Raw genomic sequence first — 27,200 nt, forward strand, 5'->3', positions numbered from 1 at the left:
AGATCCTGTATCACTGACAAATAAAGATTGCTTTGGAGTTCCCACTGTGGCCCAGCAGGTTAAGAATCCAACTAGTACCCCTGAGGATGCAGGTTTGATCCCTGACCTCACTCAATGGGTGCATAGGTTGCATATGTGGCTTGGATCTGGCATTGCTGTGGCTGTGGCATAGGCTGCAGCTCAGATTTGACCCCTAGCCTGGGGAACTTCTGTATGCAGCAGGCATGGCCCTAAAAAGGGAAAAAAAAAAAAAAAAAAAAAGATTGCTTTACTTCTAACTTTCCATTTTTCCCCCCTCCTTTCTCGGCCACACTTACAACATATGGAAGTTCCTGGGCCCGGGATTAAATGTGAGTCACATCTACAACCTATGTCACAGCTGCAACAATGTCAGATCCTTAACCCACTGCATCAGGCCAGGGATCGAACCCGCAATGCCACGGAGACAAGCTGGATCATTAACCCACTGTACCACAGCAGGAACTCTCTAACTTTCTAATCTGGATACTTTTATTTCTTTTTCTCGAGTGCACCCTGGCTAAAATTGCAAGTACCATGTTGTAGAAAAGTCGCAAGAGCAGATGCCCTCTTGTTCCTGATCTTAGGAGAAAGGCATTTGGAGTTCCTGCTGTAGCTCAGTGGTAACAGGCCCGACTAGTATCTGTGAGGGTGGGGGTCCGAGCCCTGGCCTCGATCAGAGGGTTAAGGATCCAGCGTTGTGAGGTGAGCTGTGGTGTAGGTTGCAGATGTGGTTTGGATCCTGCATTGCTGTGGCTGTGGTGCAGGCCGGCAGCTGCAGCTCCAATTTGACCGCTAGCCTGGGAACCTCCATATGCTTCAGGAGCCACCCTAAAAAGAGAAAAAAAGAAAGAAAGCATTCCATCTTTCTCCATGACACAGGATGTTAGCTGTGTGTTTTTTGCAGATGATCTTTACTGGGTTGAGACAATCTCCTTCCACTGCTGAATGCTTTTATTATGAAAGGGTGTTGGGATTTTGTCAAATGCAGCTTCTCTGTCTACTGAAATGAATGGGTTTTTTTGTCTATTGTTCTATTAATATGATTATTAATGCTGATGTATTTTCAGATGTTAAACCAAACATTCCTGGAATAAATTTCATTTGGTCATGGTGTATAAGCCTTTTATATGTTGTTGGATGTTTTGCTAGTATTTTTTGAGGATTTTTACATCTATATTCATAAGGGATATTGGTTTGTCATTTTCTTGTGATGTTTTTGGTTTTGGTATCGGGGTAACATCAGCCTCACAGCTGGGAAATGTTTCCACCTTTTCTATTTTCCGGAAGTTTGTGAAAGATTGGTATTAATAAAAATCTCACAAAGACATTTTCAGATGGACCAAAAAATAGTACAACTAGCTTAATTTATGAACTCCCACATATTCTTTCATTCAGTTTTAGTAATTATCAGTATTCTACCATTCTATTTCACCACTCATTAACCCAATGTCTCACCCTTTTAGGGGGTGAAATTATCTTAAAGCAAATTCCAGACATATCATTTCACTGTTAAAGACTTCATTTAATAAAATTATACATTTGTAACAGACAAAGACTTCTTTTCTAAAAACATGACCAGAATTTAATTACTTTACCTAAAAACAAAACAAAACAGCGGCATTGTTTTGCAGCTGTGGCACAGGTTGTAGATGTGACTCAGATTTAACCCCTGGCCCAGAGTGCACATGGCACTTATAGGCAAAGACCAGAGATGCTTCACGTTCTACAATTCACAGTAGAATTCTATATAATGGAGAATGATCTGTATCCAGACAAACATTCAAATTTCCCCGAATGTCTCAAAAATAATGTTAGAATGAATTTGTCTGAATTAAGAACTGTATTTAGTTGATAAGACTTCTATTAACAGGCCCCCTTTCCCTTTTCTCCCGATGCCATTCATTTATTTGATGAAAAAACCATAATCAATTTATCCTGTAAAAATTTTTCATGTTCCAGTTCTGCCTGGAACCCATGTGTCTGTTTAACTTGTTCTTCTACCTCTCACATTTCTTTTAAACTGGGGGTTCAATTTAGATTCAGGTTGCTGTGAACCTATTATTGCATTATACTAGAAGACACAATATCTGGCTGTTCCGCTTTTAGTGTTAAGATTGATTTATGAGTTCAAGTGTTATCAGTCTGACTCATCCATTATAAAGTTGCCATTCAACCTTTCACCTAATGGTTTTAGGAACTATTAACAATTTGTGCCTAGTCACTACATCGTTTCAGTAGAAGCTGCAATATGGTGATTTTCTAATTCTTTCAGTTCTTCCAAGGCTAGCATTTTTTTACCTTCATAATTCCAGACTCAGGTCTGAAAATTTCCAATTAGGATGGCAGGGCCTCTAGGTGCCCTGGAGGTGTTTTTGTGTAAGCCCTGGGGGTGTTTCTGCTTGTTAATAGTGGTAGGAATGCATATGGCATTTATAGGCAAAGACCAGAGATGCTTCATGCTCTACAATTCACAGCAGAATTCCATATAATGAAGAATAAACTGTATCCCACACAACTTTCCAAAGTCTTTTTAGACATTTCAGAGATCTAAAGCCTATATACAAGTACCTACCATAAACTAGTTAAAGACCATCTTATATATGAACACGAAATACTTTTACATTGTTTTAATGCAAATTTTCCAAAAATGGAACTATAATGTAGTATGTGCCTGCTTTTGTTACTGTCAAATTCAAGATAATTCCACATGTAAGTAAAGTACAAATGTCTATCTTTTCCAGTGTAATCATGCTCAGGCATCTACACAGTGAAATAAACGTTATCTTACTATTAATTACTCACTTTTTCTCATTTACATTACAGTTAGGACTTTACTATACTGATCCCTTTTGAAATTGTGCATTTGGTAGATTATCTACGAATTCCATTTTGAGAGTAAAGGAGATTGCAGAGAATCCATGTTTTGAAATGGAAAGCGAATCTGAAAGAGCTGAAAATTACTATCTATGTGAGGTCTTAAAGTCTCCCCAGATTGATTGCTACCCAGGGCTTATCCCTAAATCTTGCCACCATATTCTGCTTACATCACAGCAGAGCACTGTGCTGGAGTGAGGACACCTGGACCCCTAGCCCTGGCTCTGTCTCTTTATTAGTGGCTGGTGACCTTAGGTAGGTTAGCTTACCTCCATTTTCATCTGTAAAATAAGCAGGTTAGATCAGACAAGCTGTTCTAACCTTTCAACCACCTTTTATTACATTCCGCTCTCCTCACAGACCCCAGTATTTCCAAAGATTGCAAAGAGATGTGCCAATTACTACTTATTTAGGCACGTAGACAAATTTCCCATTTATTTAACCAAAGATATTTAACTGCACAACAATAAAATAACAAGGGCAGTTAACACTTACTAAGTGCTCATTATGGCTGCACATGGGCCCTCCACTGCAACCCTGCCAAGCCCACCATTACTGTCACACTGTGGACTCCAACTTGGGAAGTGCTGTCTCACCTAGAGACTAAGGTATCCTTGGTCCTTGTCTCTCCCTCACAGCAGAAGTCTAGTCCTAAATGCTGCCATCCTAATCTGCAAAGATCTTAAATGTGACCTGCACATACCTCATACTGTTTTAGAAAAGTCAGGGGACTACAATGAAGTGAAATGAAAAGAAAGGGAACACCAAGACTCCAAATGAAGTGAAATGAAGTGAAGTGAAAAGAAAGGGAACACCAACTCCAGGAACCTCCAGTACTTCTACATCTTTGCACTTTTCCCAAAAGCCTGGTCCAGCATCCTGCACAAAGAGCTCTGCAATGAATAACTGAACTACCTGAGCAGCAACTCTACAGTACTGCACACACACCCCAGAAGCACTGACCAGTGGGCAGACTCGGAGGCTCCTCTAGAAAGGAAGCAGAGGATGCTGCATAGTTGGGGTCACTCTTAGCCGTCCAAGAACTCACTGCTCCACTAACGTCTCCACTTTCCTATAGACACCAAAATTCTGACAATTCTGTTGAAAACACACATGGCCAGGGTGGGGGGTGGTCAAAGAGCAAGATGGTCATGGTTGGAATCCTTCTGCGGAAGCGTGGGCTGCCCACCATGGGTTCTGTACTCACCAGGGAGGCTGCTGGCTGGTGTGTGGGTGGTGGGGGTGAATCCGGAGTGGGTCCACCTCTCTGGCAGTGGCAGGGGGAAACTCCCGGTGGGGACTTACACTGGCTTTGTCCCAGTGCTCATGGATAGGTGTGATGATCCCAGACACGATCCGAGACCGAAGCTCCTCACTGTTCTTGTAGGCCCTGCAGGCAGGAGGTGAGATGTCAACTGCTTGCAGCTGGTTGGCAACCCTGCGTACCCTATTTTGGCAGTGGCAGTGGCGGCAATGGCGGCGGCGGCCCTGACAACCCCTGGCGTTGCGCTTGGACTGTTTGCAAGGGTGGGAACGGGCCGCCCGGCGGACCTGGGTGAGGGGGGCAATAGCCCGGCGTTGTCTCCGAGATTTGGGCCTAAGCTTCTTAGGCATCTGAGTTGCCCCTCCTCCTTTACCACCCCATTAGAAAGAGGTGAGGGTGCAGGGGCACAGGCCTGGACTGGCTCCTCCTCTGTACCTACCCCTCCCCACCCCACCCTCAGCCTCATTGTGTGTTCATCACATGTCATGGGAAGGGTCACGGAAGGCAAACCCTCCATGGGGAGGATGAACTGGGTTGCTGGTCTAGGTAGGGAGGGCTCTGGGGGCCTCATGCCCAATTCTGTCACTAATTCAGGAGCCCTTGGAAGGCTGCTCTGGGCCTCTCTTCTCTTCCTGTGAGAGAGGAGGGATGTGAACTATAGCTGAAGCGCAGAGGCAGACAGGTGAGAGGGCGGGGCTCTACAGTGCACCTAAAAAGCTGGTCTTTTAAAAGGCGCCATATCTTGGGTCAAAAAGCAAACCTCCTAAGTGTAAGAAAACCTGCAATCATACACAGTATGTTCTCTGACCATATGGAATCATACTAAGCATCCAAACAGGAAGGAAGTCTCCAAATACGTGGAAATTCAGCAATACAATTCTAGATAATCTATGAATCAAAAAGAAGTCTTGAAAAACACAAAGTACCGAATAATAATAAAAATACAACATATTAAAACATGTGAGATTACAGCTAGAGCAATGCTATAAACTAAATGCTTATACTGAAAAAGAGGAAAGTCATCAACAATTAAAATTGTGACCTCAAGAGGAGTTCCTGTCGTAGGTCAGCAAAAACTACTATTCATGAGGATGCAGGTTCACTCCCTGGCCTCGCTCAGCGGGTTAAAGATCCAGTGTTGCCATGTGCTGTGGTGTAGGTCACAGATGTGGCTCAGATCTGGTGTTGCTGTGGCTGTAGCAGAGGCCAGCGTCTACAGTTCTGATTCCACCCCTAGCCTGGGAACATCCATATGTCGTGGGTGTGGCCTTAAGACCAAAAAAAAAAAAAAAAAAAAAAAAAAAAAAAAAAAAAAAATTGTGATCTCGAAAACCTAGAAAAAGAAGAGCAAATTAAACCCAAAGCAAGCAGAAATAAGGAAATAATAACAAATAAGTAAAAGAGAAAATGGAAAAACAACAGAGAAAATTAATAAGACGAAAAGCTGGTTCTTCCAAAAAAATGAGTAAAATTGACGAGCTGGCAAACTACAAAGAAAGAAAACACAAATCACCAATGTCAAGAATGAAATGGGATAGTACAACAGATCTGTTGCCATTGAAAGGATAAGAGAATTCTAAGAACAACTTAACTAAAACAACTTAGATTATTTCTTCAAAAACCATGAATGTAATAACTGAGCCAAAATGAAACAGATAAGCTGAATAGTTCCATTAAGCACTCCAAGAAAGAAATATCCACGTGCAGACGATTTTGGTGGAGACACCTACCAAACATTTAAAGAAGCATTAACAACAATTTAGTCACTTCTAAAAATACAAGAGGAAGGAATATTTCCCAAGTGATTTTATGAGGCCAGTATTACCCAGATATCAAAACCGGACAAAGAGAGTACAAAAAAAGTCAGCTACAGACCAGATTTCCATGAACTTGGATAGAAAAATACCCAAAAAGGTATAAACAAATTGAATTCACATATATATAAAAGAATTATACACCATAGGACTGACTGTAGGTATGAAAGGCAGGTTTAATATTTACAAATCCCAACCATGGCAATAAGCTAAGAAATAAGAAAAATCATATGATCCTGTCATTTGATACAGAAAAGGCATTTAACAAAATTCAACACAGTAAATCCATTCATGGAGTTCCCTTATGGTGCAATGGGTTAAGGATCAGGCATTGTCACTGCAGTGGCTCGAGTTCAATCCCTGGCCTGAGAATTTCCACAAATTGTAGGTGTAGCACCCCCCCACACACTCCAAAAAAAAATTCATTCAAGATAAAAACTCTAAACAAACTAGGAATAGAGTGGAACTTCCTCAACTTGATATAAAGGATCTACAAAAACAAACAAACCCCTACAGCTAACAATATACTTAAAAATGAAAACCTGAGTATTTTGCTTTTAAGACTAGGAACAAGGTAAGGATGTTCTCACAATCCTTGTTTAACATATTAGAAGTTCATTAAGAAAAGAAAAAGCACACAGATTAGAAAACAAGGAATAAAACTGCTCCTATTTGCAGATGACATACCAGTCTTCCTTGATATTCCCAAGTAATCTACCAAAAAACTTCCAAAAAAATTGAGTTCAGCTAGGTGACAGGATATAAGGCCAACACACAAAAATAAACTACACTTCTATATTCTAACAACAGACATTTGAAAATAAAAACTAAGAACACCATTTATAATCACCTCTCACACCCCAAATGAAATATTAAAAACATGTCCAGGATCTACATGCTGAATATCATAAAATGATGATGAAAGAAATAGAGTAAGACCAAAATAAATGAAGAGACATACTACATTTATAGTAAAAATGTCCATTTTCCCCGCTTTAGCTTTAATGATCTATATAGGTTTAATGCAACTCCTATCAAAATCCCAGGAAGGTTTTTTTTTTTTTAATAGGCAAAGATATGTTTATTCTAAAGTTTATACAGAAAGGCACAGACGCTGGAATAGCAAAAACTATCCTGACAAAGAAGTGAGTGGGAGGAATCATTCTACTCAATATTAAGGTCGGCTACATAGCAACAACAATAAGTATGTGCGTGACACTGGCAGAGGAGCAGACACAAAGATCTATGGAAAAAATGGAGGAGCCGGAAATAGATCCACACAAGTACAGACAACTGATTTTAACAAAGGAGCAAAAACAATTCAGTGAAGGAAGAACAACGATGTTGGAGCAACTGGACAATCATAGGCAAGAAAATGAATATCTCTCTCAACTACACATTTTATACAAAAAATAACTTAAAATAGACTACAGCCTTATATGTAAAACATAAAACTAAAAAATGTTTAGGAGTACCCCAGTGGCTCGGTGGGTTAGGGACCTGGCATTGTCACTAGTGTCAGGTCACCAGCTGGTCACCAGCTGGTGCAGGTCACCGCTATGGCACAGGTTTGATCCCTGGCCTGGGAACTTCCACATGCATGGGCACAGCCAAGAAAAATAAAAGTTTAGAAAAAAAAATTGGAGAAAATTTTTGGGATCTAGGCTAGGCAAAAAGTTCTTACATTTGACACCAAAAGCCAGATCCACTAAAAAAAGAAATTGATCAAATGGCTATCATCAAAATTAAACATGTTTGCTTTACCAAAGACCTTGTTAAATAAATGAAAAGACAAACTACGGGCTGGGAGAAAACATTTATAAACCAATATACAACAAAGGATTTGCATCTGAAATATTTAGGGACCTCTCATTAGCCATTAGGGAAATGCAAATTAAAAAAACCACAATGAAATATTACTATACAACAGAATAACTAAAATGGAAGAAGAGTGATAAACCCAAAACTGGTGCAGATCAAAAAGACTATCACTCATACACTGGTAGTGGACATGTAAAATGATACAGACACTATGGAAAACTGGTTGGCAGTTTCTTAAAAAACTAAACATACAATTCCTATTGAACTCTTGGGAGTTTATTGCAGAGCAATAAATATTATGTCCACAAAAAAGCCTGTACATGAATGTTCATAGCATTGTAATTTTTTATTTTGTAAGTATTAGCATATTTTAACCAAAATTTTTACTGAGATAATTGTAGATTTACATGATGTTATGAAGAATAATACAGAGAGGTCTAATATTTTTTTATTATTTTTCTAGCTTTTGGGGATGGAAGCTTGGATAACTGATTTTCAGCTTTTTTTTTTTTTTTTCTTATTTAAGGTTATACATTTCCCTCTCACTTTAGTAGTTTCCAGTTTCCCTCAAAGGTAATATGTGTAAACTGTGGTACAATATCAGAGTCAGCAGACTGACACTGATAAAACCTACCCAACTTACTCCAATTTCCTGTTTTATCTGCACTCGTTTTTGTGTGTTTGTCATAGCACTTTTATTTGTAATAAAAAAAATGACACAACTCGGATGTCCTTCAACTACTGAATGGTTAAACAAACTGTGAAATACCATGAATATCATACCATGAAATACTATGACACACCGGGACAAACCATGGATTCGTGCAACCACTCAGATGGATCACGAGGGTATTATGCTGAGTGAGAAAGGCCAATCCCCAAAACTACATACTGTATGATTCCATTTATAAGATTCTTCTTTTTTTTTTTTTTTCTAAGGGCCACAGGTAAGGCATATGGAAGTTTCCAGGCTAGGGGTCGAATTGGAGCTACAGCTGCCAGCCTACACCACAGCCACAGCAACCTGCGTCTGTGACCTACACCACAGCTTGGGGCAACACCAGATCCTTAACCCACTGAGCGGGGCCTGGGATCGAACCCCCATCCTCAGGGATTCTAGTCGGGTTCACTTCTGCTGAGCCACAACAGGAACTCCTCTAAAACATTTTTTGAAATGACAAAATTTTAGAAATGGTAAATAGATGATGGTTGTCAAGGGATGGGGGCAGGGAGGGAGTGGGTGTGGCTATAAAAAAGCATCAGGAAGGATTCTTGTGGTGATGGAAACGCTAAATGTCACTGTATCGATGTCAGTATCCTCACTGTAATATTTTAGATAGTTTTATACAATGTCATCATTGAGGTAAAGTGCATAAAGGATACAAAAGTCTTTCTGTATTGTATCTTAGACCAGCATGTAAGTCTACCATTATCTCAAAATAAAAAGTTTAATTAAAAATATATTTATTACATAACCGTCAAATCATTGAGATTAGACTAGATCAGTGGTTTCAGGTTTTTCTCTAGCATGGAAGGGAGCCCAGGAAGGGCGACAGAGAAAGCCAGGTGGATGGGGCACAGGGACCTCCACTTGCTGCCTCTACCCTTTCCGAGAACACTGTGCTTGAATAAAGAGTTCCATGAGTAAAGAGTGTAACATTTGCAATGGTCTGGAAGCTCTAGGGCCTATGGTCCATACATCCCTAGAGAGATGAGGCTCCTACTTAGAAGCTACAGAACTTCGGGCACCGTACTGCTTCCCCGCCGGGTCTAGAGAGTACATCTAACTCCTCCTTCCTCTCAGTCAGGGAGCTGTGTGTGACACAGTGGAAGACCTCTGACTTCCCTATGTGAGAGGTTTGCCTGTAGAATTCAGGTCTGCTTCAAAAGCTGCAAAGTTCTGAAGGAGAAGTTCTCGCATGCTTTCTAAGCCTTAGGAAAACTGCCATTTTGGTAGTAGCAAAAAGTAGCAAAAGACAGCCTGTCAGCCTAACGTAAAAGAGACAGGGCAGAAAGGAACAAGCTTATACTCCTCAGCAAATCACAGTTGGCTCAACTAAGGGCACAATTTCCTACCTAGAACAGATGTGCCATGCCACGACGACCTAACATGGAGGGCCAGATGGAGGAAGGGGGCCAAAGCAGGCAGAGAGGCAGAGGAGAGAGGGAGGGCCTTGTGATGGGGAAGCAGATCCATACCCCAGCTCTCACAGCCTCAGTTTCCATGGAGATGATTATTCCTGGGGATCAGATTTTTTTCCCTTTGCATATTAGTAAGAGCTGGGCCCAGCACTAAGCACTCTGGCTGACATCTCATTTCATTTCAGAACAATGTTCTGAGGTAGTTCTATTGCATCATTTCACAGTAATCAAATACCCACTCCTCCACCTCAACACATGCAAACTCCAACAACAAATGTTATCTTAAAAAGACAAGGTGGAGACATTGTCACCGTTTCTCTCTCAGTATTACTAAATGCTCTGAGGAGAAAGAACAGCCTGGTATATAGGCCTGAGTTCTTCCACAGGTTTTGTCCATTTCATTTCCAATGGAATTGCTGGATGAAAAAGTCAAGAGAGAAATCACACTCTAAGCACCCTTCCCTTACCCTCTTGAGTGAGATGTCACGGTGTGGGTGGCACCCAGAAAAGCGGCTCCACCCAGGCCAGGCCTGGTCTCACTTCGCACCTTCATTCCTCTGTCTTCTATGCAGAACAGACCCAGATCCTGCCCTCAAGGAGATTACAGGCTAGTAGGCAAGACCAGCTCCATGAAGTTAATCACACTCACTCATGAACTGCTTTAAAGGTGGTCTCGAAACATCAAACATAGGGGGAGCAAAGGAGGCTTCTCTGAGGAACTGACATTTGCATGGGAACAGAAGGAAGCATAGGAGTTGGCTGTGAGGAGGGTGGGGAGTGTGCCTGGCAGCGGGGAGAGCTTTGAAAAGGGAAGTGAAGCATGGCCCCACGGCTGAGGCACAGGTGGTCAGGGCCAAGTGGCACAGGATGAGGGTAGAGGGGCTGGGCCCTGGGCTTCAGACCTCATCCAAGTTTCTTCATCCTTAGAGAAATGAACATTCACTGAAGAGTTTGGGGATTATTTTTTTAAAATTTCATTTCTTTTTAGTTTACCAACTCTAACCAGTTTGCAGTGTACCATTCGGCAGTATCAAGTCTATTCAGTGCCGTGCAGTCACCACCACCACCTATCTTCAAAACTCTTCCTCTTGCAAAACTGAAACTAATTCCCTAATCTCTCTTCTTCTGGTCCTGGGCAACCACTATCGCACTGCCTCTATGAATTTGACCATTCTAGGTACCTCATATATGTGAAATCATATAGTCTTCTTGTGACTGGCTTATTGTGCTCAGCACAATGTCCTCAAGGTTTATGCATGCTGAAGCATTTGTTAGCATTTCCTTCCTTTTTAAAGCTGAGTAGTATTCCATTGCATGCAGACACTACATTTTGTTTATCCATTCATCTGTCCTAGGTACTCATGGCCGCTTATGTCACTTCCACTTTTTGGCAATTATGCTTCTATGAATATGGGTACACAAATATCTTTGAGACCCTGATTTCAATTCTACTTGGATATATGCTCAGAAGTGGAACTGCTGAATCAGACTGTAATTTAATTTCCTAAGGAACCACCTTACTGGTTTGTTTTTTTTTTTTTTTTCCATAGTGGCTACACCATATTTCCACCAATAGTGCACAAGGGTTCCAGTTTCTCCATCCTTACCAATATTTGCTATTTTCTGTTTTTCGATAATGGTCATCCTAATGTGTGTGAGGTGGCAGCACTGAGGAACTGCAAGCAGGGTTTTTAATCGTGATTTGATCTGGGTTTTTAAAAGGCTGGTCTAATTGCTGTGTGGGAAACTGACTGGAAGGTGGTGAGCAGAAGTGGAAGTTGGGATCTCCTCACATAAAGGCTGCATGGAAGAGGGATGCAGACAAAGAGGGGTGGCCGGACCGATGGAGTAGGTGGTCTGGAAGTCTGAGCAAAGTGGAGCAGGTTCAAGACAGTTATTGCTGATTAGATGCAATTATATCCAACAGGGTTTCTAGGCAGTTCTGATGACTGTGGATTTATAGTGATGCCGGCCTTCCTCCAAAACCCTGAAGAGGTCAATGAGGATGGGGATAAAGTCCCTAAAATGGGATAAAGTGGAAACAAAAAGGCCCAACTACTTAGCAAACAGATAATTTCATTATACTGATGGACAAATAGGCATTAAATCTAAGTACATTTTGAACTCAATACTCATGATATACAAGCTCAGTGGGACAAACAGAGCTGGAAAGAAATTGTATTTGCAGCTTTACTTAATAATTTGTTCTTGGTCAGTACTGATATAAAGTCCAGAAGCTAGCTCTGTGTATATTAGAATCAAACAAAAAGAGCAAATATATTGATATTGTTCTCACGAGAGAAGGGAGTTACAAGCATGGAATAAGAGAATATGAATCTTGTGGTGTTAGATTAAAAGTAAAAGTGTCTGGAGTTCCTGTCATGGCTCAGTGGTTAGAGAATCTGACTAGAATCCATGAGGATGCAGGTTCAATCCCTAGCCTGGGTTAAGGATCTGGCCTTGCCGTGAGCTGGCCTTGCCGTGAGCTGTGACTTGGTTGCAGACTCGGCTCAGATCCCCGTGTTGTTGCGGCTGTGGCGTAGGCCGGCAGCTACAGCTCCAACTGGACCTCTAGCCCGGAAACCTCCACAGGCCGTGGGTACGGCCCTAAAAGACAAAAAAAGACCAGAAAAAAAAGAAAAAAAGTAAAAGTATCAGTTTGAAATATAAGAAAAAAAAACTTTAAAGGAAAAACCCTCCTAGCTCTATCCTCTGAAAAGGCCTGGAAGCAATGTCATCCTTAGTATTAACGAGGACATTCAGGGCCCAGATTTTGAATGCTAGTCCCCATCAACATAAATCATGTTTCTTCAGAAAAATGCCTGGTTTCAAGGCAGGGGCAAGGAAAGCACGAGGTGAGGGTAGAACTCCTTACTGTGCCAGCAAGTGTGAAAACACTCACAGAATAATGGGGACATTATCAAAGGGACAAAAAAGGCAGTTTGAAGGGGTTGCTACTGGTTAACTCTGGAACAAATTGAGCATTCAAAGAATGACAGAAGTGGACTATAAAAAAGAATCTATGAGTCCATATTTACATTTAAAAAATTAAGGGGATGGAAGAATAGAAGAAAGCTTTTTTAAATAAAAAATTCTAACTAATAAATACAGAAAGAATTGTAAACACAGAAAATTACTACTTTATAACCATCACAGTAATAGCTGATTCAGGGAAGACTCATCAATAGATGCTAAAATGACTGCCTGCTAATATAATCCCACAGGTCACTTACTAAATACAAAAGAAAAGAGTTGCCTTTGTTGTAGAGAATGGTAGTAGATACTGTCATAACCAACCAATGAAATTGAACAAAATCAACAAAAAGACAGATGTCACATGCCTGACGTGAAACACGAGAACACAGGCTTATTTACACAGTCTTTTTGCTAAAAATGTTCAACCTGAACCAAATGATGAGGAAACAATCTGAACATTCTATACAACAACTGACCTCAAATCCTCAAAAACATCAATACTAAGAAAAACAAAAATCTGGCTAACTGTTCTAAACAAATTGAAAAGACATGGAAATAAATGCAGTGTGTGATATTTGGTTGGATAAGAACAAAAAATTCCTCATGTCTAAAACCCAAAAGCCTTGCTAAAAAGAACACTGCTAGGATGACTGCAGAAATCTGAACATGGACTGTATATTGTGTATTAAATGACATTAATGTATCAATGCCACATTTCCAGAGTGATAACTGTACTAAGGTCATACAGGAGGACATGCTGAAATGTTTAGGGGTTAAGGTTCCTAGAGGCTGGAAATAATTTTCAGATGATCCAAGGACGAAAAAGCATACAGGAAAACTAAGAAAATGTGGTAAAATGTTAAAAACTGATGAACATAGGTGATGGGTACATGGGTATCACCGTAATATTTTTGCAAACCATCTTTTCTGTGGGGTTGCAAATTTCAAAATAAAAAGTCAAGAGAATGGGAAGACAAGTCAAGACTAGAAGAAAATATTTACCAAACACATATATGATTAATGACTGTTACCCAAAATATACAAAGAACCCCTAAAACCCAGCCATAAGGAGATAATTCAATTAAAAAATGGGCCAAAGACCTGAACAGGTATCTCACCAAAGATCTGCAAATTAAAACAAAACTGAGATACCACTCACACCTATTAGAATGGCCAAAATCTGAAACACTGAAACACTGACAAGGATGTGGAGCAAGAGGAACTCTCATTCATTGCTGGTGGGAATGCAAAACGGTACAGCCACTTTGGAAGACAGTTTGGCAGTTTCTTACAAAAGTAAACACACTCCCACACCACCAAGAATGGAGTTTGGGTGATTATGGGTCAGCATTGATTCATCAACTGTAAAAATGTGCTACTCTGATACAGGATACGGAAGAGTGCAGGGCAGGAGGGTGTGCCTGGGAACTCTCTGCACTTATTGCTCAATTCTCCTGTGAACCTAAAACTGCTCTAAAAAGTTAAGTCTTAAAAAAAAATTAGGGAGTGAGTAGAAATCAAATTAGTGTACTTTTTCACAGGAGCTCATTCTGACCGACTCCACTGCCTGGCAGCATCTCTACCCTGTAGACTCTGGACTGCCTCATTTTATTTCCCATGGCATCTCACATGTGACCAGTCTCTTCAAATAAATTAAAAACAGATAAGAGAATTGAGAAGAGATTTTTTCCCAGCGGAGAAAGATGTTAACCTTCCTCGATTCTCTGACACTCAAGTCTATTCCTTATATCTGGCCACTGGCTCTTTTTTCTTTTTCCCAGGGAAATGCCATCACTTAGAAATACCTGTGGAAGTCAACCAGGTGTTCTGAATCGATATAATCATTCAAGTTCAGGGTCAAGTCTGACACTTGCTGTGAGCCACATTCCTAGAAAAATGAAAATAGAAAATGAGAGACTAGGGTATTTCTGGTCTAATGAGTAAGTGAGTGGGCAGGTAGGGGAAGAGCAACAATCTAATATTCAACCTAAGGAAATATACATGGACGCAAAGACACATATATGAGGAGTGTCTGTAATGGATGAAATACACTTCTAATGCTTGCTGACTTCTCTGATTTAGGAATAATGCCTTTCTGAAGCAAAGCCCAGAAAACCTACTTCCTAGGCTCTTTTGCAGCCTGGACACATGGTGTAACCGAGGTGCCAAAGAGATGCACAACTTCAATTTGGAGGTGGGCAACAAGATAAACAGGCTGGGTAAGGGGCAGACAATCTTGCTAATGAGAGTAGTAACAGGGGAGTTCCCGTCGTGGCGCAGTGGTTAACGAATCCGACTAGGAACCATGAGGTTGCGGGTTCGGTCCCTGCCCTTGCTCAGTGGGTTAAGGATCCGGCGTTGCCGTGAGCTGTGGTGTAGGTTGCAGACGCGGCTTGGATCTGGTGTTGCTGTGGCTCTGGCGTAGGCCGGTGGCTACAGCTCCGATTCAACCCCTAGCCTGGGAACCTCCATATGCCGCGGGAGCGGCCCAAGAAATAGCAACAACAACAACAACAAAAAGACCAAAAAAAAAAAAAAAAAAAAAAAAAAAAAAAGGGAGTAGTAACAGAGGCAGCAGGGGTCACAACCTCAGTGGCTCTTGAGAAAGGGTGCCAGGGTTGGTGTAAGCCAGTATCTAATGCCCTGGGGAGGTGGCAGCAGCAGTGGTTTCCATGGCACGGTTTGGAGCAATGCCCTGGAAGCCCATCCTTGAATTGTTTTTCCAGCCCTTTCAACAATTCAATGGGCTATTGGAGTTCTTTGAATAAACCCAACTATTTAAACAAGTCTGAGGGGATTTTGTTGTTTATAATTAAGAATCCTGTCTGATACAAGATCTAATGTCATCAAAAGGGAGAGGGATAAATTATGGTATTATGAAATATTGCACATTGGTTAAAATAAGGAGGATATAGTTATAGGCATTCCCATGTAAAGATCTCCAAAACATATTGAGGGGAAAAAAGCGAAGTGCAGCACAATACACACTGCATGATACTTTTACAGACAACCAGGACAAAACTTAAAAACAGAGTCACTACCCTCAGGGTGCTTACAGTCCAGTGGCAGAATACAAGTATTATAGCAAAGCAAAAATAAGTACATTATTTATAAACTGTGCTAAGCACCAGGCTGGAAAATAAAATGAAGCAGAGGCATAATTTAGATTTTTCTGGCAGAGATGACAGCAAGGTGTCAGGATTGGACTTTCTGAGTAAGTGAAAACAAGAGGGAGTTCACTCAGGCTAAAGGAAGAGTGGCGAGTGTGGATCTGAGGTGGCAATGCTGGGGAGGAAGAGCTTCCCAGCATAGGAAAACAAGAAGTGTAAAGGCTCCAAGGCAGCAGGGAACTAGGCTTATCTAAAGAACTAAAAGTAGCCCCCCGGGCTACAATGCCGGATTTTCTTCCCGGCTGTCCCTGAATGGATTTACCATAATTTACTTAACCATTCCCCTGCGAAGGAAAGCCCCTGTGAGGCAGGATCACCAGGTAAAGGCTTCATGAAATTCAGGACTCTTGATCCATACCGTTAAAGGTATGGTGATCCCAAGGTCCACGCCCATCAGCGGATCCCTCTACGTCCCACAGACTCACCAGCACGTTGATGATCATGCTGTTCTCCACGGTGACAGCCTTCACTAGGAGCTTTCTGGACCCATCCTTAGACTCATACCGGAGGACGTACAGATCTTTATTGCTGTTCCATTCAGCTGGCAGCAGTTCTGATTTCTTATCACTGGGACCCGGCTGACAAGACACCAAGAGATGAGAGGAAGATCAGGACCTCAAATCTAAAAAGGGCCCTCCAGATAATCTGACCCCCTCTCTCACTTCACAGGTGAGGACGTGGAGGTCAGAGGAAGGAAGATATCCACGGCCGTCGAGCACATTAGAGGCCTGGGGTCTCTGGACTTGTGTTCTAGCGCTCCTCTTGAATACCTGACTGCCTCTGTGGCACAGCACTGGAACCTGCCCAGCATGGGTTTAATAATCTCGTCTCCACCCCACCGCCAAGAACAAGGCCAATCATCTCGAGGGCGCTGTGAAGTCCTAAGACAGTGTTTTTCAAAGTCTGGAACATGGACCATGTGCATAGGATCACCAAAGTGCTGGCTAAAAATGCAGATTCTAATGGACCCTTCCCTGGACTACTGTAGGGGTTTAAACAAAAATTACGAACCATTTTCATACAAATGCAAAATATGGCGTATGTACAAAATAAAAAAAAGAATTACAAAATGGACACCTGTGTGTCTACAACCAGCTTAGGAAAGAGAACATGGTCAACACCGCTAAAACTTTGGGGGTGGACCCCCGGGGAATCTCCCTCCTCCTCCCTCATGGGTAATCGCTAGTCTGTACTTCAAAATATTTCTTTACTTTTCCTTAGAGTTGTGTTATTATACACAAACCCTAAAAAAAAAAAATGGTTTCAAACATTTTTAAATTTTACATAAATGGCATCGCTTTTACCACTTGCCTTTTTCATTCGATGTTGTTTTGAAATTCATCCATGTCAATACACTTAACTATAGTTCATTCACTTAGACAGTGTGAACGATACCACACCATCATATGAATATGCTGCAATTTACACACTCACTTGTGGATGGATATTCGAATGTTTCCAATTCATTCGTTTTGCTATTATAAACAATGCTGCTATGAATATTCTTGTACATATCTCCTAGCGTACATATAGATGAACTCTATTATAGAGTATATTTAGGGAAGAATTTTTAATTTATAAGATAAAGTCAAATTGTTTCCCAAAGAAGTTTGGATTTATACTCCTCATGAGCAATGTGTGGGAGTTCTTGTTCTACGTGGTCAGCAACATTGCTATGGTCCAATTTAAAAATTTTGCCAACCTCGTGGGTGCAAAAATGCATCACCGTGAGTGGCGATAATAATAACCCTATGACTTTCCTTTTACACACTAACATTTTAAAACTAGATCTCAAATTATTTCTATAATAAAAACTAAATACTGATTTCCAGGAGGGGAAAGATTTCTTAAACAAGGTCCATAGAAAAAAAGTGTTGTCTTTGACACTGCTAATAACTTAAAGCTTCAAATCAACAACAGACACTATAGGCAAAGTTAACAGGCAGCCACAGGCTAGGATGAGCGATGCGCCATGGCTACAAATGGAAAGAACGAATTACTAATACAAAAAGAGAATGCCTGGAAGATGAAAATAAAAATTGGGAACTTAGTTGAGAAACTGGCAAAAGATATGAATGAGCCAAAGATAGGAGCAGCAAACAGTGTATAAAGGGTTGTTCAACTTGACTAGCACTTGGAGAAATGTAGGTGAAATAAGAGATACCAGGATCCATTTATCAGACAACGTTACCCATTTTTCTATTTTTTTTGCCAGGTGCTTGTGTAAGTGTGGGGAGAATGGCAACCTCCAGGCACTGCTGGAGGCTGTTCACATTCAGACAACCCCTCTGGAGAACAACCTGGTGATACTTAGTGCAATCAGCTGAGCAAATACTCCATGACCCCAAACCGCCACTCTTGGAAGAAATTCTGTGCACAGAGGCAAAGACAAGGGATCTTTTGCACAACCTTGTTGGTGGCACCAAAGGGGAGGTGCATGTGGGGAGGTAAAATGCATATGCTCACAGAGGAATACTGTACATCAGTTAGAAGGAACAAACTAGATCTAATCACAGTACTACAGATCAAAGTAAACAATGACAAAGAAAAGGTGTTTTGAAAAATGAGAGTTATAGACAGGTGGCATTTATGTAAAAAAGGTTAAAACATAAAAGAAAATCTACATACTGTTTTCATGGATGTATATTCCTACTGCTAAACACAGAGCAAGTGGCCTGGGACAATCTCTATTCATGAAAATAGAGTGGGAGGGAGTGGGACCAAAGATGAACAACAACAGCAAAAGACAAAGGTCTAGCAACACAGAGCACACACCCCAAGGACAAGAGGCCAAGACTGGAGATTGCGGGCCTCTCTTCTTTGGTCACCTCTGGGGCTCAGGAATCAAATGAGGAAAGAGGTCCCAAATAAAATTCAAGACGTTGCCACTGGCATGATTTTGAATGTGGCCAAATGACAAGGAATCTCACAGGCCTGAAGCTGAGACACAGGATGACAGAAAACAAAAGTGAAACTAATCAGCCCTGTCTAAGTGAGAAAGAGAAACTATCCCTCATCCCCCAACCCTGGAACATGTTTAGTGCTGTGGATTTAAGGTTGACTTCGGAAGCCAAGAATTTGATAACATGCTTTGTCTCTGTTCTATCAAGGGTCTTTGAATTTATATTTATATCCTCCACATATAACATTTAACCCACCAGAATTTCTTCTTGGAATATAAATAATTCAGCCTGCTCACTATGCTATTCTCTCACTGCAGGGGAACCAAAGTTCCCCAGCTCAAGGGCTGCCCCGATACAGGAAAACAAGTGGAACTGAAAGGGACTGGTTTTGCTGATATCAGGCCAAACATGCATTCAACGGCCCTCTTGATCAGGACATCGAATATCAGGCCTCTCAAAAAGCTACAACTGGAAAGTAGCCAAAGTACATGGCTGTGCAGTTTAATTTGCTCAGATGAAAAAAATCCAAGGGCCAAGAGGGGCTGAGAATTGCCCAAGGTCACAGTAAGTCAGGTGCAGAACTGAGTTTGGCATTGAGAACTCCTGGCTTCCAGCCAGGTCCACCAGATGGGCCCCCCGAAAAGCAAAAAAGAGTGGTCCCCTTAGGCAAAACCCTGGGGCTGGAAGCAATCTTTAATAGTGCTCCTGGGCTAAAATGCACCCAAAGAGGGTCATTTTGGGCATTTTCTTGCTTTCGCCAGTATTCTTAGATTCCTGCAAGAACAGTCTATGGCCATCTCTATTCCCTTACCACCTCAACCACCTGCCTGACACAGCTGTAAAGCTCTTATGAGGAGCGGTGTGACTTCAAGAAAGAAATCAAAATTCAAACACTGAATTTTTATTGAAGCTGTATTGCTCTTCTAAGTCTTATGTACACAGCTCTCCTGTACCAGAGTAGACAAAACCAAAGATTAAAAGATAATTTAGCTTTCTATTTAACTGTCAATATATTAAATGATCAAGTATACCATTTTAGGACCTTCCTCTCTCTCTTATCACCCCCAGAAGGGTGGGAAGCTGAAGGTGGCTAGAGAGACAACATAAACACCCTGTGAACTTGGCAAACACTACTGGTTTCAGCTGAGTCTGCTGGCCCCAGGCTGGAAAACAAACCCTCTCTTATGTAAACAGGAAAAACGCTCCTCCAAATGGCTTCTACTCTGAATGAAAGCAGACTCAGAAGTGAGAGGACAAGTGCAACCTGAGCTCCAGCGGCACTTCAGACAAAGGGCAGAGAGAAGCAATTACACTTCATGCTCCAGTGTGCCCTACAAACGCCACCTTCCCGCCACCACCTGCCCCCCGGCCCCTCAGAGGACATAAACAGATGGACAATACCTTCCAAACCCTCATCCCCACTCTCCCTGGCCACCCCTAAGATGCCTGGAGCTGTAGGCATCTTAGGGGTAACTATCTTTTTATTGGTCAGCATGAACTCAACATGTGGCACCAAGAAGAGAGTGGAATTAGATGGATCTCTGGGATTCAGTTAAGGATCCTTTATTCACTTTGTTAGACCAGTATTAAAGTGAAATTGTGTACTTTCTGAAAACTTAGGAGCCTGGAGTGTATGGCAAGGGAATGATGCCAGTTAGGACAGGGCAATGATCTACAGGAACTGATGTCCCTAAGCTGTCCAAGTGACTGAGAGAGAACTGCTGACAGGATTTGGGAGGGGACGAGTGGTGTGAGCAGTGCTGATACATGTCTGTGTAATGGGGAGAAGGGAGTCCCTGTAACAAGTTCCTGCTCCTGGGGGGAGAGTAAACAGAGTGAGGTACATGAGAAGGGACAGCGAGCAGGGCAGACCTGTCCGATCTGAGGGGTTGGGGGGGGGGATGCTGAGAGCCGATAGGGAAGCCCCAAGGGCAGAGGCAAGTCTTACCCTCCTCTCAGTCCCACTGTCCCCGGAACCATCCTACACACCAGCTATCTAGGAGAACACCCCAGAAAAGGTGATATGAAATGCCTGGGGCAAGTGAAAGGGCTGTTAAAGACTGGAAAGCTGGAATGGAGCCAAGTGGGGAGACTATGCACTGAAAGGGGAAATTTGACTGTTTAGTGTGGGCCGCCTCTACCTGGTCCCAAATTGTGAAATGTTGAAAGGCAAGGCAAGTGAGACAAAGTGCAGGGCGATCAGAAAAGCCAAGTCTGGGGGAGGGGGGGAGCCAGAGATCCATGACAATACTTGTGTTTCTTATTCCTGTTGATCAGGGTGTGATGGTCTTGGTCAACAGTTCTAAGGGAAAAGGAATGGACAGTGAGGATGGGGTACAGAACCTGGATGTATAAACTGTGTTTGACGAGGGATCCCTAAAGCTCTGTATCAGAAGAAGAAAAACTAAGTCTCTGGATGTATGCGTGAGAAACTAAAAAGGATTAGGGAGCTTGAGAACTAAAGCAGTTAGAAATGAAAGTAAGATTAAGATCTCACTGTGAGATGGAAGGAGTGAAGCACCCTGCTCCCCAGAGCTGGTCTAGGTTCTGACAGTGAAAAGGCAGTGGTGGCTTGGCTGAGTGTGTGTACGGGAGGCTATTTTCTCAGATGGAGCGAAGGGACAGTAAGGGCTTCCCGCCCAGTTCTCAGAGGAAGTGTACAAGGATGTGGAGGGGGAGAGTCAGAGGGAAGGGGCAGGGGCAGATGGGAGAATGCTACAGCAAAGAATTAGTGAGGCTGCCTGGGCCCAGCAGTCCTAGGGCTCTGTGGGGATGACAACAAGGCCCCCAGCAGGAAGAGGCAGAACCTGAGGACAAGAGAACAGGAGGGGCTGGTCCTGTAGGACATCTTTGGGGATGCAAACCTACAGGCCCTCACACACAGGGTGCACCTCTGCATGTGTGTGGCAGGCTGTTCTTGCCCCAAAGCCTGAGCTAAAGATGACAACCAGAGAGTGGGCTGCACTGGGCCCTTCAGGAAAGGGAGAGGGTGTCTGAGCTCTCAGGGCCCTTGACTGGAGCTGAATGGGTCCAAGCTCACCCCTATACCCCTGCATGGATCCAGATACCTGCTGGGCGCTAAGTACAGTAGGAGGATAGTGCTGACAACAGCCCCACCCACCCAGCTGTATGGGAAGAAGCTTCGCGGAGTTCAGATAGGTGAAGAGGGCTCAGGGGGGCTGCACACCTGCCTCGGTGCCAGATCCACACAATCCCGGCCTGGGAGACTGCCGGGCTGTACGGGAGCGAGACTCTGTCCTTGGCTTTTCAAATCATGTTGTGCCAGCTGGGCTGGGACAGTTCAGCTAGCACCTCCCTGACCTGCAGGCCATAGGGAGCAATGGTGTCATAAGCCTCAGTGCCTGGACTTGGGGAGGAGGGAAGGCCAGGCACTAAGGACCAAGCCGACGGTCCTCTGGGTTCAGGCAGGAGACACCTTACCCCCTCCACCCTGGCCCTGGGCTGGCTCGGTTGGCGTACCTGGTCGCCGGCGCCCAAGCCGTAGTAGCCGTGCGTAACCACCTCCCAGTGTAGGAAGCAGACGAGGGCGTCCTGCGCGCAGGTGATGGTCGGCGCCGCAGACGCGAACAGGACCTCCAAGCCCGCCATGCGCGCCCCCGGCCTCTGCAGGCAGAATAAGGAAGGGAGAGAGTGCGGTGAGCCGGCTCGGCCCTCAGAGTACCGAGAACACCGCTTCGCCGATCCGCTGGTCTGAGTCACGTCCCTAACCTGCGCGGCCAAAATGGAGACGCCCCAGTGCTGGGGGCGTGGCCGCCGGAAGTGCCTGCCGGGGCCGGCGGTGCTGCGAGAGTGAGCCCGACTGGAAGCAAGAGCGCGACTCTCAAATGTTCCGCCAGGCAGCGGGCGGGCGAGGCGGATATCCTGGGGGTGAGGTCCTTCAAAGACGAAATCTTCAACTGGCCGTAGTTGGCGGAGCCACTACACGCAGGCTGTGGCGTCCTTGAGGAGGGGCTACTTTGTTCAGAGCCACAGACTTCTCATCTGCAGAATGAGGTGGGTTTATGCTGGTGGCGGAAGAGATTATGAAATAGGCCTAAAATATACTGATAATAATCGTTAGCACTTATGCAGTGCTTGTTCCGGACCACGTAATTCTAAATACTTGTATTCATTTATTTAAAACTCACAATCCAACCCCATAAAGTTTTTGTTAACTCCATTTTACAGATGGGTAAACAGGAACAAAGGGGTAAATTTGACCAAGATGAGTGAGTGGCAGAGGTGATACTGCAATCTAGTCTAGCTCCTTGGATAACATTGATTAAATGTTTATTGCTGCTAGATCCTGTGTCAAAACCTCTATATCGGGAGTTCCCGTCGTGGCGCAGTGGTTAACGAATCTGACTAGGAACCATGAGGTTCGGGTTTGATCCCTGGTCTTGCTCAGTGGGTTAAGGATCCGGCGTTGCCGTGAGCTGTGGTGTAGGTTGCAGACGCGGCTCGGATCCCGCGTTGCTGTGGCTGTGGCGTAGGCCAGTGGCTACAGCTCCGATTAGACCCCTAGCCTGGGGACCTCCATATGCCGCAGGAGCAGCCCTAGAAAAGGCAAAAAGACAAAACAAACAAACAAACAAAACAAAACCCAACCAACCAAAAACAACAAAAAACAAAAAAAACAAAAAAACAAACACCTTTATATCACCTTATCAAAAACTCTATGTGTTAAGTTTCATTATTATTCCCACTTTTCATATTTATCACCAGTTCAAAGAATGGAAGCCACTTCCCCCCAAAAACACAGCTGCTAACTCCAGAGCTGGTGCTCCTGATCTACTACCAAATTTCAGTCATTCATTTTCCTGTCTCCTTCATAATTTTTTTTTTTTCTGCCACAGCTCACAGCAATGTGGGATCCTTAACCCACTGATGGAGGCCAGGGGTGGAACCTGCATCCTCTTGGATAGTAGTTGGGTTCATTTCTTCTGAGCCACAACGGGAATTCCCTCCTTCGTAATTTTTATTATGTATTAGTTCTTCAACAAGTTTCTTGAAATCCTCTTATTGCTTTTACTCAAACAAATTTTGTTTTCCCATCTCAGTCAGCTCCCTGCTGCAAACCACCATCATCTCTCACTGGGATGTTGACACCAGCCTCTCAACTGCCCTACTCTATCTCTGTCTCCCTAAAGTCTATTCTACACTCTGCAACAAGAGATTCTGTTAGAACGTATGCCAGCTCACATCCCTCCTCTGCTCAAAACCCTCCCAGAGCTCCCATCACACTGCAGAGAAAAGTAAGTCCTTCCCATGGTCTGTAGGAACCATCTTATGGTCTGTGCTCCCCACCCCTGCCTCTCTCTAACATTATCTCCTCCAACTCTCCTCCCATCCCCTGCACTCGTCTGCAGTGATCTTGACTCCCCTCTTCTTTTATACCCACATCGGATCGAACAGCAAAGCTCGTCCACTTTACCCTCAAAGTATACTCTGAATCCGACCACTTCTTCCTACCCGCACTGGTTGGAGCCTCTGGCATTTCATACTTGGACTATAGCAGTAGCTTCCTAACCAGTCTCCCTTTTCCGCGTGTTCTGTTCTCCAGGCCTTTGCATGTATTCTTTCTGCCCGAACTGCACTTTCTCATATATCCACATGCTCTTTCATTTTAACTGACTCCTTTCCTCACATCATGTCAGCCTCAGCAGAGGGCTTCCTGACACCCCATGGAAAAGAACCTCCTATCTTTAACCTTTTATCCCGCTTTCTTACCTGCAAAGCATTTATCATAAGCTGACACTATATTACATATGTATTTGCTTAAGTATTTGACATTAATTTTGACCAAGGAGAAGGGACCATGTCCGTCTTGTGTATAGGTATACCTGAATGCCTTCCTGTCTCAGTAAATACTTACTGAATGAATGAATGAGTGAATGCAGAATGAATGAATTCTTGGCCTGAGCTCAGCCCAACTGGGCCACTCTCCCCCATTTGCTTTCCACCACTCACTTTGTTAGCTGGCCCTATACCTCTCCAATTTTTTGTTTTCGGGGTTCCCCTGGGATGCCGAGATTCTTGAATCCCATCTGCAGAGATTCTGGCTGAGCATGTCTGAGGTGGAGTGTAGGTTTATTGACTACACTCTGGGTGATGCTAAAGCCGGTGGCATGGAACTCCTGAGATGTATTGCCTGTGACATGAAGCTGTTTGCCCTTTCCACTGGGAAGCTCTTCGCTTTCAAAGCTTGAAGTGTCCTTCCCCAGTTATTGAAAATTCTCACCTATTCATTATTCACTCATTCACTAAATGTCCGTAGGATAGGTTGCCATGATAGTGATACAGGCTGTGCACTGCACAGAGGTGCCCACCCAGTAGCAGCCCCATTCCTAAGTGTCTACTATGAACACAGCCCAGATAACCAAACTGTAGTTCCTATCTCTACAGAGCTGTCTAGCGGGGGAAAAAAAAAACTGGTAACCCAGTATGAAACCTGTCATGGCAGAGGGGCATTTGGAGGACTATACAAGCCTAGAGGAGACATCTAATTCAGGCTGGGTGTCAGGGAGGTTTTCTTGGAGGAAGAGCCTCCCAGCTGCAGTAACTCTTATTTGGAGAATTGGCAGTGAATTGAGGAACAAAAGGTATTCCAGTAAAGGAGAATGGCACATGCAAAGTCATGAAGGTGGGAAAGGCAGCTGGTACTGTGTGATTAGAGGGTCAGTGTGGCATCCTGAGTGAGGCCTTCTCCCATCTCCTCAACCCACAATCAATTGCTCTCTCCTCTGTGCCGCTGGCCTCAGTGGCATGCGAAGGGGTGGGCATGGGACAGTGAGCTCTGTCAACTTTCGTGGGGAGGAAAATTTTATCGCTGAAGTTGGTTAGAAAGACTGGTTCATGGTGATAATAGAAAGTAGACTGGCTGTTGATCCATTTTATTACTGCTTTTAAGTTTGTTTGTTTTGGCTGTGGCTGCAGCATGCAGAAATTCTAGGACTAGGGATCAAACTCACATCAAAAGCAACAGCAGTGGCAACACCAGATCCTTGATTCACAGAAGCGCCAGGGAACTCCAACTGCTTTTACTTTTTTTTTTTTTTTTTGTCGTTTTAGGGCTGCACCCACACCATATGGAGGTTCCCAGGCTAGGGGTCCAATTGGCCACAGCCACAGCAACACGGGATCCAAGCCACATCTGCAACCTACACCACAGCTCATGGCAATGCCAGACGGATCCCTAACCCACTGAACAAGGCCAGGGATCGAACCCGCAACCTCATAGTTCCTAGTTGGATTCGCTAACCACTGAGCCACGACGGGAACTCCTGCATATATATATATTTTAAGGCAGTGTCCCCACCATCACCATTGCCTGGACCTGTGCAGGCAGCTCCCCTTGATTTGACCACTGCTTTGCATACAATTGGTTATAGCTCACATCTCACAGAACTTGGTTCCTCATTACACATCATCATCCCTGTTACTTGGGTTCCCCCAGAAGCCAACATGAGACAAGGACTTGAGCTGTTTATTTGGGAGCTGATTCCAGGAAATAGCAATAAGGGAGTGCACTAGAGATCCTGGAGAAGTGAGGCAGGGGGTGGAAGGCAGCCAGTGGGTGTTATGTGATCAAGCCAAGGTGCCATCTCTGGGCACCTGGAGCTCAGTCCTGCCTGGCAACTCTGGGAAGCAGCACAGGACTCGCCCCAGAGTTGTTTAAATGAAGGTAAGGGAACTGGAGTGTTTTGTTCCCTCATTCCCAACTACCACAGGTCAAGGGCAACTGGGGGCATGAAAAGCCCTCAGGCAGAGAATTGCAGAGTGTAAAGAAGGAAGCCTGTGATTCTTAGAGGTACCTGCTGGGGGGTGAGTGGGGCACCATGGAGTCTGTTCTGTACCACAGCCCCCTCCACCCTTGTCTGTGGCCTAGATGCGCTAGAGATCCAGGACTGTATTCCACCCATGCTGGACCCCAGGGTCCTCCAGGTTCCTTCATGGATGGGAGCAAGTGGGAAAATCCTCTGGGGCTGGAGATTGTCTATGTCCACCCCCTGGCTCATCTAGCATTTTCTGCGGACTTACCGCCATCAACAGGGGTCTCAACTGTCCCTGGGAGGCCTGTGAGTGGCTGAGAAGGAGAGCAGATGGAAGGTGTCTCTCTGGCTGGGCCCCCGCTGCCTGGGCAGCGCAGAGCCCATGCCAGAGACGAGGGCCTAGGATGATGGAAAGAACATGGCAGGACGCTGCAGCCCCCAGT

At 43.8% G+C, this 27,200-nt stretch overlaps 1 protein-coding gene and 1 long non-coding RNA gene across 2 annotated transcripts in view; one reads left to right on the forward strand and one right to left on the reverse strand.

Annotated features, from left to right (window-relative positions):
• Positions 1–22,746, reverse strand: part of PSMF1 (proteasome inhibitor subunit 1) — a 46,400-nt gene extending 23,654 nt beyond the window's left edge. The window contains 4 exon segments of the mRNA NM_001243340.1: positions 4,103–4,285; positions 14,718–14,800; positions 16,508–16,660; positions 22,466–22,746. Of these exon segments, the coding sequence (NP_001230269.1) occupies positions 4,103–4,285; positions 14,718–14,800; positions 16,508–16,660; positions 22,466–22,594 (548 nt within the window). The 5' untranslated portion in view covers positions 22,595–22,746.
• The window catches only part of LOC102164496, a 40,518-nt gene continuing 36,141 nt past the window's right edge, over positions 22,824–27,200 (forward strand). The window contains exon 1 of the long non-coding RNA XR_001302079.2: positions 22,824–22,999. This is a non-coding gene — a long non-coding RNA (uncharacterized LOC102164496). The remainder of the gene's footprint in view (positions 23,000–27,200) is intronic.

The sequence above is a fragment of the Sus scrofa genome, chromosome 17, assembly GCF_000003025.6.
Source record: "Sus scrofa isolate TJ Tabasco breed Duroc chromosome 17, Sscrofa11.1, whole genome shotgun sequence".
Taxonomy (NCBI): Eukaryota; Metazoa; Chordata; class Mammalia; order Artiodactyla; family Suidae; genus Sus; species Sus scrofa.